Source organism: Schistocerca serialis, chromosome 12, assembly GCF_023864345.2.
Source record: "Schistocerca serialis cubense isolate TAMUIC-IGC-003099 chromosome 12, iqSchSeri2.2, whole genome shotgun sequence".
NCBI classification, from domain to species: domain Eukaryota; kingdom Metazoa; phylum Arthropoda; class Insecta; order Orthoptera; family Acrididae; genus Schistocerca; species Schistocerca serialis.
The window spans coordinates 167366977-167389559 of record NC_064649.1 but is presented as its reverse complement, the minus strand read 5'-3'; the positions used below and the strand labels follow the sequence as shown (position 1 = coordinate 167389559).

The 22583-nt window shown below is 41.5% G+C and overlaps 1 protein-coding gene across 2 annotated transcripts in view; it reads right to left on the bottom strand.

Annotated features, from left to right (window-relative positions):
- The window catches only part of LOC126428260 (protein Lilipod), a 364122-nt gene that overhangs the window by 41489 nt on the left and 300050 nt on the right, over nucleotides 1–22583 (bottom strand). For both annotated transcript variants that reach the window (XM_050090172.1, XM_050090173.1), the window contains exons 8-9: nucleotides 20349–20503; nucleotides 10502–10733 (exon numbers count right to left, since the gene is read on the bottom strand). In XM_050090172.1, the coding sequence (XP_049946129.1) occupies nucleotides 10502–10733; nucleotides 20349–20503 (387 nt within the window). The remainder of the gene's footprint in view (nucleotides 1–10501; nucleotides 10734–20348; nucleotides 20504–22583) is intronic.

Below are 22583 nucleotides of genomic sequence, written 5' to 3'. Positions count from 1 at the left end.
ATACCAATCTCATCTTCTGTAGCACCACATTCGCTTCTTGTCCAAGTTCCGTATCTTACGCTTTCCCACTGTTGACATCTTTCATTTTATACCCTCTCTTCTTTAACCATTATCAGTTATTTTGCTACCCATGCAGCAAAACTGATCATCTGCTTTCAGTGCCTCATTTCCTAATCCAGTTCTATCAGAGTAAATTGATTTAAATAGACTACATTCCATTAACCTTTATTTTTACTTTTGTCAATATTCATCTTAAAACGTTTTATGGAGGTGGTAACGACACTGTTCACCTGTTCTCTCAAGTCCTTTGCCACCTCGAACAGAATTACAATGTCATCAGCAAATTGTTAAGTTTTTATTATCTGTCCCTGAACCTTAAGTCACTGTCCAAATCTATACTTTGTTTCCATCACAGCTTGCTTGATGTTCAGACTGAATAATACCAGAAACCTCTACAACTCTATCCCACTCCCTGCTTATCTACACTCTCTGCAGACAACCTAAGTACGTGGCAGACGGTATGGCCCACTGAATAAGTTATTACAATTTCTTCCCTTTCCAGTCATATACGGAGTGTGAGAAGAATGGTGGTTTAAATACCTCTCTGTGTGCTGTAATTAATCTAATTTTGTCCTCACGATCCCTACGTGAGTGATACGTAGGGGGCCAAATATATTACTAGCGTCGTCATTTAATTCTGGTTCTTTAAGCTTTGTACGTAGGCTTTCCCAGGATAGTTTAAGTCCATCTTCACGAGTCAGCCACGTCAATTTCTTCAGCATCTCTCTGACACTCTCCCACGGATCAAACAAACCTCTGTCCATTTGTGCTGCCCTTCTCTGTATACATTCAGTATATTCTGCTACTCTTATTTGGTTCACATGCCACACACTCTAACAACATTCTAGAATGGGTTGCAGGAGTGATTTGCAAGCAATCTCCTTTGTACACTGATTACACTTCCCTAGTATTTGACCAATAAATCAAAGTCTACCGACTGCTTTACCCACGACTGAGGCTACGCGATCGTTCCACTTCGTGTGCCTACTAAGTGTTACACCCGGGTATTTGTATGCGTCGGGCGATTCGAACTGTAACTCACCGATATTACGGTCGTAGGACACTACTTTTTTGTTTTGTGAAGTGCTCAGCTTTACATTTCTGAAATTTAAAACAAGTTGCCAATATCTGCACCATTTTGAAATCATATAAAGATTGGCACAAATATTTATGCTTCCTCTATCAGACAGTACTTCATTATTGGTAACTGTGTCACGTGCAAAAAGTCTGAGGCTACCTACTATTAATTTTGTCCACAAGGTCACTGATATACAACATGAACAGCAAGAGTTCGAAAATACTTTCCCGGTGCACACCTGTAATTGCTTCTACATCTGATAATTTTCCATCTACATTTTAGTTAAAAGAAAAGTCAATAAATGAGAATAAGTGTTACAATGGGTCCGAGGTCTCAAATCGAGCAGAAAGCAGTCAATCAAGAACTCTTTACAGTTTGCACCCACCGGAATCATTTCCACAGAGTACGTTCTCGTTCTCTCGGGGAACCCTACAGTGACAATACGGTGCCCAATTTGGGTTTCATCGATCACAAACTTTTTCGTAGTGTTTTATGCTCACGTCGGCCAGGCCGTAAAGACCGTTACAACTAGCCTGTACAAATGAATTAACACAACTATATTCCGATCACAGAGTGCAACAGCTGAGAAAATTAGAAATCAAATCACCAAAATAATAGGTCGATTAAATGTTAAGCAAGAATGTAAATATAAAATGCAAATTGCTCCCCATACATTAAATATGCACGAAATTCTGAAACTATCAATTTGTTGTGGAAGGATGGCTCTGAGCACTATGGGATGTAACTACTGAGGTCACCAGTCCACGGAAGGATGGATATGTCTGATAATATCAGAATAATTATGTGATTACCATAAATCACTTTCATTAAAATTCCAGTATCACAGTGACCATTACCTTCTAATTTATTTGTGGTCCGAGAAGCAATAGAGTGTGGTCATAGCCGAGGTAGCCGAAATGTTTGGCGTTTCAAAAGGCACCGAATCAAAGATTTATATTTCACAATGGGAAACTGGAGGAATACTGTCCGATAAGTTGCAGCAGAGACGGGAGTGAGTGTCAAGTGACCGCGACAGGTGCTCGTCGAAGAGAATTGTGACAAAAAATAAGACGGCGACAGCTTTTGTAGTCACCGCAGAACCGATTGCCGCACAAGCAAACCTTGTCAGGACTAAAGTGGCACGCGAAGGGAGCTCTGTAAGAAGGGACTTGCAGGACGAGCTGGAGTTACAAAACCGTGTAACGGTGATGCAAATGCTCATAACGGGAGGCCTCGTGCACTACGAAGCAACCGAAGGAAGTCATTCGGTCGGACGAGAGGCGTTTCACACCGGTTTAAACTTCTGGCCGCATTTACGTCCAAAGAGCGAAACGCGGCCGAGGTTCGTAGACAATTCGGTGAGCCGTACCGTGGTAGTCCACGGGCCCCATGGTCACTCTGCGAGGTAGCATTAATTGTGAGGATTGTGTGACAATTTTAACCAATCAGGTGCACCGTACTGTACAATGTTTGTTCCCCAGTGGCGACACTGTGTCGCAAGACGACAGAGGCCACATTCACATTCCTTCCACATCCGGGACCGATTTTGTGGGCACGATGTGAAGTTTTACATCTCCCATGGCCCCACAGTCACCAGATTTCAATGTTAGGGAGAAGGGAGCCCAAACGCTAGCCACCTCCTCACTGTTACCTGAACTTGCCACTATTTTGCGGGAAGACGGGTGTAAGATTACCTTGAAAACTGTACGTGGTGAATATTTATCCGGTCCGAGAGGACTGGATGTTGTTTTGAATGCCGAAAGGTTTCTTACACAATATTAGGAATGGCACTATTCAACACTATTCTATATACACTCTAGAACATTTTTTTTTTAAAAAAGGGAAAGAAAGAAGGAAAAAGAAAATAATTTTCTCGCCTGTGATGGCTCAGACGATCTCGGACCTGTCCTCCTATTCGCAGAAATCCTTTGTTCACTCTACCGATTTTCTGCAGAAACAGCACCAGATTCTATGCTCGCAACGGAAGCCGACGGTGCGGCGCGACCGATAGGACTTCGTGGGTTGCAGCGATGGGAGATCGGTACGTGCCTCGACAGAGGAGCCGAACTGATCGTGTCTCACGTGGGATGGAGGTTATGTGGGATTGGTTATGTAGGGACTAATTTGGTAAGTTTTTGCTTTGCATATTTTGTGAAATAAACTGGAGTTACGAGTATCAGTATCACATTACTTGGAGGATGGAGGGGGGGGGGGGGGAGGGGGGGGGGGGGGAATCTGGACAAATATAACCTGCAAATAACTTAAGTATTACAATTTTTCATTATTTGATATTCCTATTGCCTTTGCTAGCACGTTGTGCTATGTCATAGATCATAATTTACAAATAACTTAATAAACTATGAACAATTTGAATAAACTTTTTGGAACAGTGATAAATTTTTTTTTTTTTTTATTTTTCTTTCAAAAATTCAGTCTCGATCACACCACGTATGCTTCAAGAACATAGGTGACTGGTTTCGGTTATATCACATGACCATCATCAGACCTGTAATTTAATTTAGAAAGTAATAGAAACCTTACCAGATTGACAATAAAATATGACAAAATGCTTATAAGGATAAAATACAATAAGACTTGTTATACCCGTGGCAATCTTTGAATAATGTTAATATAAGACAGACAGACTTAATCTAGCAGAGGTGTATACTTGCAGTCAAGTCACAACTCACATATCAATATGATGCCACAATTCCAAAGACCTTCACAACATCGTTGACTTTGAAACCGTTGTGGTATTACCACCTTAGCCCATAGAGGGCACAATTAGTATACATCATCTGTACAGTTATTTTTAAAGCTTTTAATTGATATTTTATACAATATTTAAGTAGCTCCATGGTTGTAAAGAGATATTTTATACATAACTATTTTTATGTTATTATTGTACTTCATTTTTTTACGTTTTGACGATTATGTGAACCCGTTTTACACTGATTGGTTGATGTGAGGTAGAGGGAGAAGAGGTAGGCGGAGCATCTTCGTATTTAAGCGTATGCCCGTTACTTGCTGGCACCAGTCAACATCACAGCAGCTGAGAAGAGTGCTCCATCTACCATCTTCAAAGGTTGCCACGGGTATAACAAGTCTTATCGTATTTTATCCTTAGAAGCATTCTGTCATATTTTATTGTCAATCTAGTAAGGTTTCCATTACTTTCTAAATTAAATTACAGGTCTGATGATGCTCATGTGATATGACCGAAACCGGTCACCTATGTTCTTGAAGCATACGTGGTGTGATCGACACTGAATTTTTGAAAGAAAAATTTTTAATAAACTATATTTAAAATTATTATTTTAAATTTATTGAAGGGATGTGAGAGTTAGAACTATCACAGTCACAGATGTCAGGATTGAATAGGGTTTCTGGAGGTAAAAAATGATTACATTTGCAATAATATTCACAGAACCTGCGATGAAAGTGGTCAGTGTTTAGTAAACAATGTGATACACGATTTTAATATACAACACATACATACATTAACACTTCTCACTTAATTTTTTTTACAGCTATAGCTATAATTTTAGTATCATTTACATCATGTACACAAAGGTATCTATTTGAAATGCATTTGTAGAGTCCACCTGCACCCAAGTGGTTATAGTTCAAGAATATTATGAAGACTTTATAGTTTCTTTGTTTAACTTATTATTATTATTATTTCTTTCTTTCTTTCCTTTCTCAGACATTATGTCTGGTTATTATTATTATTATCTTTCCTTTCTCAGACCTTAGGTCTGGTTCAGAATGAAAGTCACGCGGACCTTGATCAAGCGTCACTTCCTTTTAACTGTACGGTATATGTTACATTGCGTTTAGGAACTTTCGGGTAATTGAACATGTATCAATAATTACGGATTTCTGAAGTTGTATATATAAGTTTGGATGTAGCTGTATTGCATTGATGTACTGGTGGATATTGTGTGGTATGACTCCTGTAGTTGAAATTATAATTGGTATAATGTCAACTTTATCCTGATGCCACATGTCCTTGACTTCCTCAGCCAGTTGGATGTATTTTTCAATTTTTTCTCCTGTTTTCTTCTGTATATTTGCTGTATTTGGTATGGATATTTCAATTAGTTGTGTTAATTTCTTCTTTTTATTGGTGAGTATGATGTCAGGTTTGTTATGTGGCGTTGTTTTATCTGTTATAATGGTTCTGTTCCAGTATAATTTGTATTCATCATTCTCCAGTACATTTTGTGGTGTATACTTGTATGTAGGAACGTGTTGTTTTACAAGTTTATGTTGTAAGGCAAGCTGTTGATGTATTATTTTTGCGACGTTGTCATGTCTTCTGGGGTATTCTGTATTTGCTAGTATTGTACATCCGCTTGTGATGTGATCTACTGTTTCTATTTGTTGTTTGCAAAGTCTGCATTTATCTGTTGTGGTATTGGGATCTTTAATAATATGCTTGCTGTAATATCTGGTGTTTATTGTTTGATCCTGTATTGCAATCATGAATCCTTCTGTCTCACTGTATATATTGCCTCTTCTTAGCCATGTGTTGGATGCGTCTTGATCGATGTGTGGCTGTGTTAGATGATACGGGTGCTTGCCATGTAGTGTTTTCTTTTTCCAATTTACTTTCTTTGTATCTGTCGATGTTATGTGATCTAAAGGGTTGTAGAGGTGGTTATGAAATTGTAGTGGTGTAGCCGATGTATTTATATGGGTGATTGCTTTGTGTATTTTGCTAGTTTCTGCTCGTTCTAGAAAGAATTTTCTTAAATTGTCTACCTGTCCATAATGTAGGTTTTTTATGTCGATAAATCCCCTTCCTCCTTCCTTTCTGCTTAACGTGAATCTTTCTGTTGCTGAATGTATGTGATGTATTCTATATTTGTGGCATTGTGATTGTGTAAGTGTATTGAGTGCTTCTAGGTCTGTGTTACTCCATTTCACTACTCCAAATGAGTAGGTCAATATTGGTATAGCATAGGTATTTATAGCTTTTGTCTTGTTTCTTGCTGTCAATTCTGTTTTCAGTATTTTTGTTAGTCTTTGTCTATATTTTTCTTTTAGCTCTTCCTTAATATTTCTATCATCTATTCCTATTTTTTGTCTGTATCCTAGATATTTATAGGCATCTGTTTTTTCCATCGCTTCTATGCAGTCGCTGTGGTTATCCAATATGTAATCTTCTTGTTTAGTGTGTTTTCCCTTGACTATGCTATTTTTCTTACATTTGTCTGTTCCAAAAGCCATATTTATATCATTGCTAAATACTTCTGTTATCTTTAATAATTGGTTGAGTTGTTGATTTGTTGCTGCCAGTAGTTTTAGATCATCCATGTATAGCAAATGTGTGATTTTGTGTGGGTATGTTCCAGTAATATTGTAACCATAATTTGTATTATTTAGCATGTTGGATAGTGGGTTCAGAGCAAGGCAGAACCAGAAAGGACTTAATGAATCTCCTTGGTATATTCCACACTTAATCTGTATTGGCTGTGATGTGATATTATTTGAATTTATTTGGATATTAAGTGTGGTTTTCCAGTTTTTCATTACTATGTTTAGGAACTGTATCAATTTAGGATCTACTTCATATATTTCCAATACTTGTAGTAACCATGAGTGGGGTACACTATCAAAACCTTTTTGGTAATCGATGTATGCGTAGTGTAGCGACCTCTGTTTAGTTTTAGCTTGATATGTCACCTCTGCATCTATTATCAGTTGCTCTTTACATCCTCGTGCTCCTTTCCAACAGCCTTTTTGTTCTTCATTTATAATTTTGTTCTGTGTTGTATGTGTCATTAATTTCTGTGTAATGACTAAGGTTAATATTTTGTATATTGTTGGTAGGCATGTTATGGGGCGATATTTAGCTGGGTTCGCTGTGTCTGCTTGATCTTTAGGTTTCAGATAAGTTATTCCATGTGTAAGTGTATCAGGGAATGTGTATGGGTCTGCAATGTAACTGTTAAATAATTTAGTTAGATGTGAATGTGCTGAGGTGAACTTCTTTAACCAGAAATTTGCTATTTTATCATTTCCAGGGGCTTTCCAATTGTGAGTAGAATTAATTGCTTGGGTGACTTCCTGTTGCAAAATTGTCACTTCAGGCATTTGTGGTATCATCTTGTATGTGTCTGTTTCTGCTTGTATCCACCGTGCATGCCTGTTATGTTGTACCGGGTTTGACCATATGTTGCTCCAGAAGTGTTCCATGTCTGTTATGTTTGGTGGATTGTTTATTTCAATGTGCGTGTTATCTATTGTCTGGTAAAATTTCTTTTGGTTTGTGTTGAATGTTTGGTTTTGTTTCCTTCTATTTTCACTTTTTTTGTATCTTCTGAGTCGTTTGGCGAATGCTTGTAATTTCTGCTTCTTTTCGTCTAATTGCTCTGTCACTTCTTGTTGTGAGATTTTACCTAACCTTTTTAGTTTTTTTTCTGAGATTTCATTTCTTATAAATTGTGTTAGCTGTCCGATGTCTTTTCTCAGTTTTTCTATTTTGATCTGTAGCCTGTGTTGCCATGCTGATTTTGTGGGTTTCTTCTGTGTGTTGGTTGGTTCTGATCTCTGCCTAGTGTGTATATTTAGTGTAGTGAGTGCTCCTATATATACCAGTAGTTGTAACTCTTCCATAGTTGTGTTTTCATTTATTTTGTTGTGTATGATTGTGTTGATAGATTTTATTGTTGTTTCGACTTGTGGGTTATTTGGTGGTCTATGCAAGAATGGTCTAATGTCCGTATTTGTGTCTTTGTATTCTATATATGTTAGCTGAAATTTTTCTTCTATATCTAATATCTGTGTCACTTTGTGTTCTATTTGTGCTTGTTCTGGTGGCTGCCTTAAGATTTCGTTTTCCTCTGATTGTTTAATTGGTGCGTGTTGTTCTTTGTTTGTTTGCTCTGGGATGTTTGAGTCCATTACTGTATTTTCTTCTTCTTCTGATTGCACATTATTTTGTTCCAGTATTTGTTGTACTTGTTGTTTGATGTTATCTAATTCTGACTGGGGTATCCTGTTATTTTTTATTATTACACGGATCTGATCAGCTAGTCGTTGTTCTGTTAATAATTTTAATTCTGGGTATCTGGTAATAAATGTTGTGTATACTTGTGATCTGTATCCAGTTGTGTTGGTTCCTAGGTTTGTTGCTTGGTAATAACAGAACATGAGGTGTCGGTTAACTTCATCTGACCATCTCATCCTCTGTCTTTGTTTTCCTTCTAGGGTGGTTGCAGGAAGCATATCCTGCAAAACACCTCTATTTGGATTTAAATCATTTTCCAGTTGGCTAGCAGTGTCGTTACCATTGTGGGCGGGCATAGGGTTCAAGCGTCGTCCCCGACCATGACGGCGCTTGTCCGAGGCTTCTTTAGTTCTGTCCTGAACCAACTAATCACACTAAAAGGGGGGTTAGCCCTATTAGTGGTTTGTTCTTTTCGTCGCCTTTTACGACTGGCAGAACATACCGGAGGCCTATTCTTTTCCCGGGCCTCCACGGGATTATTATTATTATTATTATTATTATTATTATTATTATTATTATTACTGCTATTACAGATTATCGGAACATTTCTAGACAGTCATACAGTACAAATGAACTTCTTTTGTTAATGTTTTGATTATTATCTTTCATGTAACCTCCTGAGGGTAAGGTTTTGGGGGGAGATGTATTATGTCTAACATGTAGCAAGTTTTAAGTTCAACCTTATGTTGGTCAAATCTGTCTAAAATTAAATGTAATGTGAATTTACCAAATAGAAACAAAGTTAATTCAACAGCGCACGAAATTTCATTTACATCTACATCCATACTCCGCAAGCCACCTGACGGTGTGTGGCGGAGGGTACCCTGAGTACCTCTACTGGTTCTCCCTTCTATTCCAGTCTCGTATTGTTCGTGGAAAGAAGGATTGTCGGTATGCCTCTGTGTGGGCTCTAATCTCTCTGATTTTATCCTCACAGTCTCTTCGCGAGATATACGTAGGAGGGAGAAATATACTGCTTGACTCTTCGGTGAAGGTATGTTCTCGAAACTTCAACAAAAGCCCGTACCGAGCTACTGAGTGTCTCTCCTGCAGAGCCTTCCACTGGAGTTTATCTATCATCTCCGTATTAACAATGTATAAAGAACTAAAGATAAATCTGAAATAATTTTTGCAAGCAGGATAAATCTAGTGCACCAATTGTGCCACCAATGAGAACAAGAACTACTAATGGATGGCGGCGTAAAATAAGTAAGAGTTCATTTACAATAGTATCAATTTAAATTCGTGGATACTGTAATCTCTTCTTCTTATTTGTTCTCAACATGTGATAAATTGTGCCGCACATAAAACTGCAAAAGATAAGTGTTAGGTTTTCGAACTCGAGTCACTTTCGTAGATCTATTTCAGCACACTAAAAATAAAGGGGCAGGTTAGCATCACTATGACAGGAGCACTGCCCAACTCAGAACAGTACAAAACCATAAACTCCCAAGCACACAACAGTTCCAAACATCTGATTAACTAGTGAGAAAAGTAATCTGTTAAACACTATGTTTAACTTACAAGGGAGAAAATGTTTGGAAAAGGTTTGAAACTACACTGAATGTCCCTAAGTGTTCTCATTGAAAAACACTGGACGATTACAGTCAGTACTGTGTTCCAGTGTTTATAGTGTCAAATCTCCTGAGCTACAGAAAGGTCATTCGATAAGTCCTTAGAAAATGCAAGTGACGGTGCTCATAATATTGAAACGGTTTGCTGGTAGTCAATGTTATCTGTCACTAAGAAGACAGATAATGCTGCAGCCAAAACCATCATGCGGTTTCATTGATCCAGGTGACTAAAGCAATGAGGTCATGTTATTTCATAACACGGAAAATGGTGAGTTTCGAGCAGTGATTCGACGCTTCTATTTAAAAGGCTTACCTCGGAAACAGATCAGAGCTGAGTGAAGTTCACAGCACATCTACTCCTCTGTCTGCAACTGTTTACAATTGGGTATATTACTTTAGTTAAATATAGCCATATATCCACAAAAGATGAACAGCATTTGGGATGTCCGACGGAAGTGGTCCTCAAATGACAAATGAATCCCACGTAATCGTGTGCCGTCTGCTACACTACAGTTTCTAACTGTAATACTTGACTTACGGTGTTAAGCCTTTTATATAAGATTACACTTCTTAAAGCTAAGAATATAACAAAATTTTTAAATTCACGCTTTAATGATACAAAATACTGTAAATCAATTTTATTTGCCCATTGGAGTAATTAGGGAGGCAACCTGCAACTGTGACTTACACACCCGGAACCACAAACCAGGTCAGTCCTCCATTAACACAGATAAGGCGACAGTGCGCAACTGCACGGCACCTGCGACGCACCGAGTATACGAGCGAGCAGCGGCAGTGCAGAGCTGAGCACGAGCAGCAGGGCGCAGTTGGCGACGACGTGCGTGAAGGGCGTGCGGGCGCGACGCGGCTTCACGCGGCGCAGGCCGGGCAGCGTGTAGACGCCCACCGAGGAGGTGGCCACCAGGTAGCAGATGAGCGCGATCTCCAGCAGCGCGCCCACGGGGCCCAGCTTCGACAGCGGCCGCAGCCCCAGTATGAAGTCCTGCACGGCACACCGTCTACTGTCAGCCCACCGCACGAGGCCCGCTCACCGTAATGCGGCCACAAATTTCAATTAACCCTCGAGTGGTGTATTTTGTATAAATGTAAAGTACGTTACCGAGGTAAATGTGTACGAGCAAATTCACACTTTAATCTCAGTTTAATGAAACGAAAATACAATGAACTTTAATTATATCACTCTGTTGCTACAGACACGTGTTACCCCAGAGTAATGACCCACTGAAAACTTTAAACAGTACAGCCGCATCAGTCCCAGCCAACTGCTTATTCGATTACTAATTATATTGTAAACAGCTGCCTCATTGTGGGACTGAGCAGTTAGCTCATAAACTGAGTAATTTTCTTGCACGGAACATAATTTTTCACCCTGCTTAATGTTTATTTTATTTTGTATTACTACTTTTCACTTTGATGTATGACAACAGTATTTATCACTGTGTTAGCTGAAGCAATGATGAATGAACAGGTATCGGCTCAAAATTGTGAAACAACAATGGAATAGTGCAAAACAATTTCATTTGTGTTTGGTGCACTTTATAGATGAGCATGCCCGCTCAAGGGTTAATAGTCTAAAGCTCTCGGATATACGCCGAGTAAATTGGTGTGACATAATCACGAGTGCCATACCGGTTGTCTCATGAAAAAAAAGTACATTTCACCACAAGATGACTATACAGTTGTTGAAATGGCACAGTATTTCAGTGCACTAAGCAGATCTAAATTAGTTTTAACAAGTCCAGAAAGACGACAAGAGCGTAACAGTGTGTTCGTTTGACTTTAATGTACGTGGTTCCTTTTTAGCCACTTTAGCTTTGTGTATGTAACAACTGACTGAAATGGGGGAAAGAAATGGAGTAGAGTACGCACGGAGAGCTCTGAGAGATGAAATAGGTAAAAAGACAATGCCTAATAGAAATCCTCAGATATAGCAGGAGATATCGAATTTCACTGATGAGAGGAGAATTTATAAAAATGCAGCAAATGAAGTAGGCAAAAGGAAATACAAATGTCTAAAAATGAGATTGACAGAATGGCTAGAGGACAAATGTAAGGATATAGAAACATACATAACTAGAAGAGTGATAGACACTGGCTGAAAACCATTTCTAAGCACAGAAGGAAAAGCTGAAAGTTGGAAGGTGGAAGGAGTATATAGAGGGTCTGTACACTAGAGATGAACTTGAAGCCAACAAAACACTCGAGTCAAAACAAGGCCCCTGGAGTAGATGACATTCCATCAGAAATACTGATAGCCTCGGGAGAGCCAATCGTGACAAAATTATTCCGCCTTGTCAGCAAGATGTACAAGACAAATGAAATGCCCTCAGACTCCAGGAAGAATGTATTAATTCCAATTCCAAAGAAAGCAGGTGCTGACGTGTGTGATTATTATTGAACTATCAGGGAATAAGTCACGACTGCAAAATACTGACAAATTATTTACAGAAGAATGGAAAAACTGGTAGACACTGACCTCGGGATAGATCAGTTTGGATTCCACAGAAATGTACGAACCCTTACAAGATAAGCTACTAAGGAAAGATAAACCTTTTATAGCAGTTCTCGATTTAGAGATGAGTGGAATGCTCTCTTTGAAATTCTGAAGGTAACGGGTAAAATATAGGTAGCGAAAGGCTATTTACAATTTGTACAGAAACCAGACAGCAGTGATAAGAGCTGAGGATCATGAAACAGAAGCAGTGATTGAGAAGGGAGTGACACAGGTTTGCAGCCTATCCCTTATGTTATTCAATTTGTATGCTGAGCAAGCAGTAAAGGAAAAAAATATCTGGAGAAGATATAAAAGTCTGAGGAGGGGAAATGAAAACTTTGAGACTTGTTATTCTGTCAGAGGCAGCAACAGTTGTGGAAGAGCAGTTTAACGGAGTGGACAGTGTCTTGAAAGGAGGATGTAAGATGGACATCAACAAAAGCAAAACAAGGATAATGGGATGTAGACAAATTAAATCAGGTGCCAATCAGGGAGGTAGATTTGGAAATAAGACCGTTAAAGTAGTAGGCAAGTTATTCTATTTGGGTAGCGAAGTAACCGATGGTGGCCAAAGTGGAGAGGATATAAAATGTAAAGTGACAACAGCAAGAAAAGCATTTCTGAAGAAGATAAATTTGTTAATGTCCTGTTATGGTGTAAAGTCAGCCCGGCACACCAGTCGGGAATGACGGGGAAGAGAAAGCTACGACGAGAGGTCAGCCGATCGCACGCTGGCCGACCTCACTCCGGGTCGACAATGTGACAACGGCAGCCCCTACGTGAAGAGGACACAGGTGCTGTGCTCGACTCGTGGAGCCCACTACGATAGCAGCTTCGACGTTAGCCACTTTGTTAGCTATCTCTATGTAGCACAGACTTACATTTGTCTATTCTGAAGCAGACCGATTATTTTGCACGTCGCCCTTTGCTTGTGACACATATCTAAGTTAAGTAATTTTAATTGCCTTTTGTAACAAAACTCATTAATACGAGTTGTTTGACTGTTTATCTAGTGAACAGAGTATGCAAGATTCCTAGACACAACACACTGAATATAGACTTAAGTGTTAGGAAGTCTTTTCTGAAAGTATTTGCCTCGAGTGTACGAAAGTGAAACATGGATAATAAACAGTTAAGACAAGACAGGAACACAAGCTTTTGAAATATAGTGCTACAGAAGAATGCTGAAGACAGACTGATCATGTACAATAATGAGGTGGTACTGAATAGAACTGGGGAGACAAGAAATGTGTGGAACAACTTGACTAAAAGAAGGGACCAGTTGATAGGACACATTCTGAGACATCAATTTAGTATCACAGGGAAGTATGGGGGGATAAAAATTGTATGTTCAAACAGAGAGACGAGTACAGTAAGTAGGTTCAAACAGATGTAGGCTGCAGTAGTTCGTCGGAGATGAAGAGGCTTGCACAGAATAGAGTAGCAGTAGAGGTGCACTGAATCAGTCTTTGGAATGAAGACGATGATAACGACAACAACAACAACAACAACAACAACAACCATTCTGGTCTCAACTCCATAAATCTGGTCACTGAGAATTTACCTTCAATGGCCTGACACTCAGCAATCAATCAAATTAATATGGCCAAAAGAAAAGGAGGGTCTCCTCAAAATTTCCTTCTCAGTGTGATGTCTACCAAAGTATGAGAAAATAGAAGTACTGGGCCTCGAACACTCAGAAGGATTTTTTTTCCTCTCGATACAGTTGGCAGGATGGAATTTAAAGCAGTGTTGACAACTGAACACATTTGTCTGTCTCACTTGGCTCAGAATCTTGTTTTGCTGTTGTTTTCAATGGGTGTGTCTATTGTGAATCATATCATTTGTGGGGTGTTTCTTCTTGTAAAAGGAAAATGAAGGTTTCCAGATTTTTAACAGTATCACAATGTTTATTGGGACGGTTTGACGATTTGCACTAATGTGCACAAAAGATGTGCCAAGTTTGAAGCTGGCAAAATGAATGTTCACAATGAACAAAGGCACTAGCACCCCTCAGTCGTGACTGACGAGACGGTCATCTGGTGCCTTCATGATATCACCTCTGAAGTTGTCCGAAATCACTATTGTAGGTATGTCAGGCAAAATCTTTGACTGCAACAGATCTCATTTCAGGGCACTCCTTATGACAATACACCGGACACAATTATCTGAGCAGCCTAGTTCAAAAGCAGATTTCCCAGCCATCACATCCAATTCTGATACTGGTGACCTCTCCAAAAAACAACTTTGGAGCACACCACAGGTCACACAGTATTATCCTTCTCTGAAACGTATTGATACTTTGACAAAGCCAGGATTTCTTAAAATTGTGCCCTCAAACGAGATGCATTCTATCTGAGATTTTGCCCACCACATTCACAACAGCTTTTTGTCACCATCCCAATCTCCGCAATATCCGTGTCAGACCCTATGTCCCTCCTACACTGTGGCCCTTCCCCTGTGACCGTTCCCACTGCAAGACTTGCCCTATGCACCATGCTACCATTACCTGTACCAGCCCTGTAACACTCAAAATGTATACTACTGAAGGGTCCGAAATGACACGACCTATCAGCTGTCAAGTAAACACTGTTCGGCATTTTACATCGGCGTGAATCCCAACAAATTATCAATTAGGATGAATGGGCACAGGAAGGGGGCGAATACTGGCAACACGTAATATGCTGTTGCAGTGCTCTACACCACGACAATTGTGACCTCGTTGCCTGTCTCACCACCCGTGCCGTCTGGATCCTTCCCCCAGACGACAGTTTCTCAGAACTCCGCAGGTGGGAACTAGCACTGCAACGTGTCCTCGGTTCCCCCCACCCACCTGGCCTTAATTTGCATTAATTTCTTCCATCTCAGCATTTATTCACAGAAACTGCTATCTTCTTCTATCCATTTTAGTTTTCTACATCTTTCACTGTCTTACCCATGTTTTTTTCACCCCCCTCCCCTCCACCCCACCCATCTCTGTTACGTGCAATGCACTTAGCCTTTTGCTTATTAACTCGTGCACGATGTTTAAGCAGTAATCTCTGTCTTGCATATTACCCTGTCTTCTATCTTTAGGCTCTCAGGTTTTCAAATATCGTCTGATGCAGTCCCCAACAATCAGTCTTTCCTTCTCATCTTGTTCAAGAAGTCTCTCCTGACCTGCTGTTCTGAGCAACATTCCCGAAATCTACCCCTTTTCCTGGACCTCTCCAGTCCTTTTCCTTCACCTCTCTTCTTTTCCCCTTCAGCCCTCCTGCCTTTATGTTAGGTGTGTGTTCTGCTGCTGCTTGGTAAGTACATTTTTTATTTATCTATCCAATCAAATTATTCTGGCAAAAATTGATTATTTTCATTGATTTTTACCACACACACACACACACACACACACACACACACACACACACACACACACAGAGAGAGAGAGAAATTCTTCCATGTAGGAGAAGGAATTATCAGGCAGATATGGTTCAGTTTTCAGCAGGCGGTCAAATATATTACCCATTTCTGTGTCTCTTAAGCTGAATGGCAGATAGATGAAATCATTTGTCCTCCTAGTATTATAATTATGAATAATTTGAATGTTTCCAAACTGTGACTGATTGTTGACAATGATTTCATAAGGGAGTAAATCTATTGTGAGGCTGCTGTCAATAGGCCCAACTGTTGGAAGAGCCCTCTACAGGATGTTCTAGAGTGGGCACCAAACATTATCTTCTGCACAACCAATATCAGACATTAGTGAATGAAACTAGGAAAGCTATGTCAACTTTTTGACCTTTCCACCTCCAAAATCTGGTATCATATGTAATGAAAAATTGAGTAATATAAACAGTACCTAGATGACACAAATGTGGATATATAGGACTCTCATTCAAATGAGTTGGATAGAGCATAAAAATTAAAAATTCAGTTGGTGCTAAAGGAAATACAGGGAGACCCAAAATAATTTTTGAAACTTTGCTCATTTATATTTCAGAAATGGGAATAGGTATAAAAGTCGCGATTTGCGGCATACGTAGCACGCAGGATGACTACGTGATATTCCCCTCCTGTGTTCTGTCTAGTATGTCTTCACTGACGTGTGCAATTGCTCCTCTGAATGGAATGCACAGTTCCTACAGGTCCTGCACTGTAGCATGGCAGACAACTTCCTTCATAAAGCTTCAAAGAAAACAGTCTAACAGGCTTATTTCTGGAAACCTCAAGGTCCTCCCTTGCCAATCAATCCAGTGACCTGGAAACGTGTCGTTGAAAGCCTTCCCAGTGATCGGCGTCCAGTGAAGAGAGGCACTGTCTGGCTATTTGCAACCTGTGGAAATGCGAACTGTTCCAACACGTCCAGGTAAACAGTCCAGCCAGCCGGGGTAGCCGAGCGGTTCTAGGCGCTACACTCCGGAACCGCGCGACCGCTACGGTCGCAGGTTCGGATCCTGCCTCGGGCACGGATGTGTGTGGTGTCCATAGGTTAGTTAGGTTTAAGTAGTTCTAAGTTCTAGGGGACTGACGACCTCAGAAGTTAAGTCCCATAGTGCTCAGAGCCAGTTTTTTTATACAGTCAAAGTTATTGACACCTCTCCAGAGGAAAACAGCCCTCCAATTCAGTCCTGAAGCACACCACACCGTACATTTGCCTTTGAATTGTGCACAATTTCAATACTAAAATGGGCATTCTGATAACCCCATAATTTTGTCAGTTCACCTTCCCCAGCACACAAAAGCAAGCTTCATCTGTGAACGTCACCTTCCTCAGTCTACACCGTCATCGATGCGACTCAGAATCTCAATTGCAAATGCTTTGCACTATGGACTGCTGCACCTCGTAGGATCGAAGCCTCAGTCTCTTGTGCAGTACCTCGAGCACAGAGATCAGTCACAGCTGCAACTATTGAGATGCTCAATTTGTTCGGCCCCTGGATAAATGCCTGTTGCACCAGTTCCACATCAGCATCACTCATCCTCTGATAACCAGAATTAGTCTTCTTCATGTACCACTGTCACGTGGTTGTGGTTGGACATAACGGTGATGTGCTTCTGTTGTGTGTCCAGAAGTTCCACTGTATCTGGGTGTCAGACTTTGTCTCTACTAACCATTCCACAAATTGTGCCCTCTGTTCGGAAGGAGGGACCGGGGGGGAGGAGGGAAAGGGGCATATTTGTCAGTAAGTCACCCGTAAAAACAAAAGCTTTGGGTGTGTGTGAACCTTATGCTGCAAACCACTCCTTTGTACCTATTCTCCTTTCTGAAATACATTCTAAGGTGCGCGCGTGTACACACACACACACACACACACACACACACACACACACACACACACACACACACACACAATTTTTTTAAAAAAAAATCACAAAGGAACTATCAGGTTTGGACAAATTGGCAGATGTGATGTCCATTTACAGACAGAACAAATGGTTATAATTTTAGAAAAAATTGACATTTGTTTCAAGAGAAAGACCTTTGCAAATTGAGCAGACCGTCACCCCCGGCTGTCGGGCCGAACGACGGGAAACGCACACGTCGATATTGCACCACTACACGGGGAATCTCTAGACACGGCCTCACCGGTTACAGGAGCTCAATTCGAAGCGAGACACTATCACTGAGGACAATTTTACTCCAGTCAGTGAGATTCCAGGCCAGAGACACACCTGGAGACACCCCAGGCAGCGGTGGCATACCGACCCGACTGGCTCCCGACGTACAGCCCGACAACCGGGAGTGGCGGCCCGGGGTGCCACTTCTTTTCACGGCAGGAACCTTTGGTCGTCATACGCGGCACATTTACAGCGCGGCACGGCCCAGAATATTTTATTAATTGCGACAGTGGTATGTTGACGATATTCTGTGCCCCGTTTTGTCTCCCTTCGTGGCGAGCCGTCCCAGACTTACATTTCACCAAAATAATGCCCAGCCACAGCACGGCGAGAGTTTCTACTGCTATCCTCACGCTCGGTAAGCCGCACCCTTGCCGGTACAATTGCCAAATATCTTCTCGACTGAGAATGACGTAGCATTACGGGTAGGGTCCTCCGACGGTCTCAGAATTTCGGTGACGTAATGTGCCGAACGGTCAGAATTTTCGACGATATATCCCTCGGAGGACATCCGACGACTCCGTCGATCCGTGCTGAGCCAAATAACTGCTTGCGTAAGTGCCAGAGGTGGACCAATGTGTTACGGACTTGCTCAATTTGTGAAGCTCCTTCTCTCTCGTCCAATATTGTCTGAAATTGCAGTCATTTGTTTGTCTGTAAATACACATCACATCTACTGGCCTCTGTCATATTCTGTAAATTCCTTTGTAACTCTCTCCCCTCCCCCCCCCCCCCCCCCTTTTCTCCTTCCATTATATGTGATTAAAGCTGAAAAGATCATTCTGGAACATGAAGAAAGGTAACTCCTCAAGAACTAAGAAAGGGGAAGATTAAAAATTCAGGCCCTATTCTGAGACCTAACAGATTGATAATACAGATTTATTCGTGCAAAATACTGGATGCAGAAGGCAAAGATATAAACATAAAACTGTTGTCGAGATTTCGAGGGACCGATGACCGTAGCAGTCTGGTCCCTTTAATCCCAACCAACCGACCAACCAACCAACCAACTGACCGACCGACCGAGATTTCGAAGGGACACTGGGAGATAAACAGTGTGAATACCTGAAGAGGGAGGTGGGAGACCAAATGAAAGTGGATACAGCATTACAAGTGCACGAAGAGGAAAATACGCTCCAGAAGACTGTGAAATTATAGGACACGATGACCAGTCAGTATCTGCCAACAAGAGGTGAAATTCCAAATAATGCTCACAACTGTGCAGAAGTAGAAAAAAATAACACCCATCTTTCAGAAGTGTTGTGGTCTCTCAGCTTTTCTCAGTGTAACTAATTAATGGTGTGCTTTCAGATATACAGTCAAGTTGTTGGTTCCATTTTATGCACAATACTTGAACATTCGACCCAGTTGTCTTCTTCAGGTGCTGCAAATGATGTCGTTACGTGTACTCGCTGTCCAGACCCCGACTACACCGTCAACTGCTGCCAGTCTCGTGCCACTGTTTACAGTCAATTGTGAGTTCAAATATCGCACCCACTAAGCCCCTTTCGTGCTCTCTCGTTCTTTGTGGTCCACAGTAAAATTCCGTAAAAACATATTCTCTCGGCATTTTCCAGTTCGATGGATGCAATGGCCGGAAAGAGCTAAATAAATAGACAGCCGGACACCGAGACATATCTGAATTGAAACATTGTCCACCCCATTTTATTAGCTTTTCAGGCACCTTCATTCTGACAGAATTCTTAATTACACTACCAGAAACTTGGCATTTGTACCACACTACTGGTCTCACATTATTTCATTTGACAACTATATTTGAGACGGTGCTCAGCAACAGGTGACTCGCTCTGTCATTTCAGTGGGGAGTGCGACTGACGTTCCTCGCACCTCTCGGCTGTTCTAACAGTCTGCACCGTACAGAAATTTTCAACATCCACACAAAGTGTGGCACACACGCTACACTCTATGATCTAGATCATCTTAAACAATGACGTAGATTTTTTTTACCACTGTCGATAGGTGCAAAATATACGGGACGTCACGTTTCTGTCAGGATCTACCAATCTTCTTGGATATTGGGCAGCACAAGGAAGATAAGTAATGCCCAGCTTCTCTTTCTCTCTTTCATCAGGAGTTTTCTATTTTGACTACAGCGTCCACTCAGTTGAATGATCTGATTATTTCCTTTGTCACGGAAAGAAGGAGGATAGGTTGGAGAAGAGAGACAGTTGACTCAGATGCCAGGTCAAGAAAGTCCACAGCCGGTAGGTGGCCGTCACCTGGGGTCCCCGCCAGCTGTCACTCTTCTCTCACTTTAAAATATGGTAACAATTATCAAATGTTTTTAATCTTAAGTACCACTGCAATAGTAAGCTAAATATTGCTGCAGACAAGACAAAATGTAATGACAGTACGCCGGAACAATAGTCACCAGACTGTCACGCACAGCGTACACCGCCTCCGGTAGGACGGCGAATGTCGCGGTTTGACCGTGTCCACTTTAACGACTCTGTACTCTATCGCCAGCACAGTTTTCCCACCGCTCACCTCCTGGCTCAGTGGCAGCGCCTTGATGCCTATGAGCAGTCCCAGCGTGTTCTGGGCCACCATGAAGACAGCCAACGCCGTCAGTGCGACCAGAAGCAGCATCGAGGCCGGGTACAGGATGTTGCGCTGCACCAGTGACGTCTTGCACAGCTCCTCTGTCGGGGAAAGATTATTCGTTTAGAAAGGTAAGTAAGCAGCACTCCCCTACATGTACAATTTAACTGCTAAGACCACGTCCGAGGGGCAGTCAAATAAATGCCGAACACCTGCCACAGAACGACCGTGGAATAGTTCCTTTCAAAAGCAAGCACCAGAAACGTCGAGACATTTATCCCACTGGGAGACGAGACAATCAGTTGCTGCTTCGTAGAATGCAATCAGTCACTGACGGATCTACAACTGCACCCAATCTCTCACTTCTTCACCTGACTGAAACCGACATCCACAATATCTTCCTTCGGTTTGCCAAACACGTCACAATCGAACCGTGAAGGGTTTGACCTCTGTGGAGAATATCAAAGTGTTTCCCAACCAAATTCCTGAAGTGCAGCCTTCATCTCTCAGGTACTGTGGGGGCGGGTGTTATCGAGTGACAGGACGGATCCGTCCGACAGCATTCCGACAGCCCGAGAGCAGACGGCATAGCCGGCATTGAAAACATCCCACACGTCCCCCAGCAAAGAAAGAAGTTCTGGTAAGTCACTACGGTTGCCTCATTCGAGTGCAGGGGCGTTCGCTGAAGCAGCGACGTCTCGCACGGCTCCTCTGTCGAGGAAAGAGGAACAGATCCTGAACTCGAGCAGACGATTTTTCATTTAGAAAGCTAAGTAATTAGCGCTGTCACCACGTGTACAATGTATTTGCTAAGACCACGTCCGAGGGGCTCGCCGAGTTCCCGGTGCGAGGAACCACAATTGGCGTACCGAGGTACAGAGACACTCTGCGTAAACAGGAAAGTGACAAAGTCAAAACACCCGGGAATGCCACTGGACGTAATCACCCCGATGCACGATAGTGCCCGCCCCCACACTGCCAATCTGATGAAGCTACGTTTTGGCGATTCGTTGGGAAACACTGCAACATCCTCTGCACAACCTGGATCTTTCAATGTGTAATTTCTACGTCTTTGTCAACCTGAAGAAATACGTGTGTGGATGTCACCATCAGTCACACAAGGAAGTGTAAGAGGGATGCAAGAGTGAATCCGTCACTGGCCAACCATGTTCTATAATGGTGGAACTGATCATCTTGTCAGCCAGTGGGATAAATATATCAACTCTTTTAGAGATTACTTTTGAATGGAACCATTCCGTGGTCCTATTGTGAGCATTGTTCAGTTATCATTTGACCGGTCCTCACTGCACTGTAGAACACGATACAAATACTAGCGTACAACCAAATATATTCATATATTTCTTATTCGTAGTTTAGGTCTCCAGTCTTTAAATTATCTTTTAGTTTTGAATATATAAATACATTTTGACTGGTTTTCAGAGAATTTTCCTTCATTTACAACTTGTATCTAGTAATTGGCTAAATTAATTATGCCCATCAAAATAAACATGACTTGGGTAGTGTACTGCTCATGTCACTTACATCTTAAATGACAACGAGCTGTGTGGGGGGAGGGGGGAGGGGGGGGAAGAGAGAGAGAGAGAGAGAGAGAGAGAGAGAGAGAGAGAGAGAGAGAGAGAGAGAGAGAGAGAGAGAGAGAGGGTCCAACCAGTAATTCACTGACAACTTAAAGCTGGACTGATATCTCGACTTGCTACGTGTCACTGACACTGTACCGCAGACAACGAGGGCTCGTGTGGAGTAGAACCAAAGACAACTGGGATATTCAGTGATGTTCAGTAATTAATCTTGTTTCTATTTGTGACATTGAGATAGACATTCTGCATCCGTAAAGAATGTGGTGAAAATGTTGCAAGAAGCAGCATTCTCAAAGCCTGAACCTCTCGAACTCAGGAATATTGTGGTGTGGGGAGCCATCGCATGTGACAATAGAACTGATTGATAAGAGGCCGAATGCTCATCCATAGGTGAGAATGGTACACACTACTGTCATAACATTCACAACTGGTGTGTCAAATGGCGTATTTCAGCAGTATAATGCAAATCTCATACTGCAGTTCACACCACAGATGCCGCAAAGAATGTAAGGGTGCTCAGCTGACGTGGCTGGTCCCCTGATTTGTTTCCTAGAGAGGACATCTACAATGCGATGGGAGGACA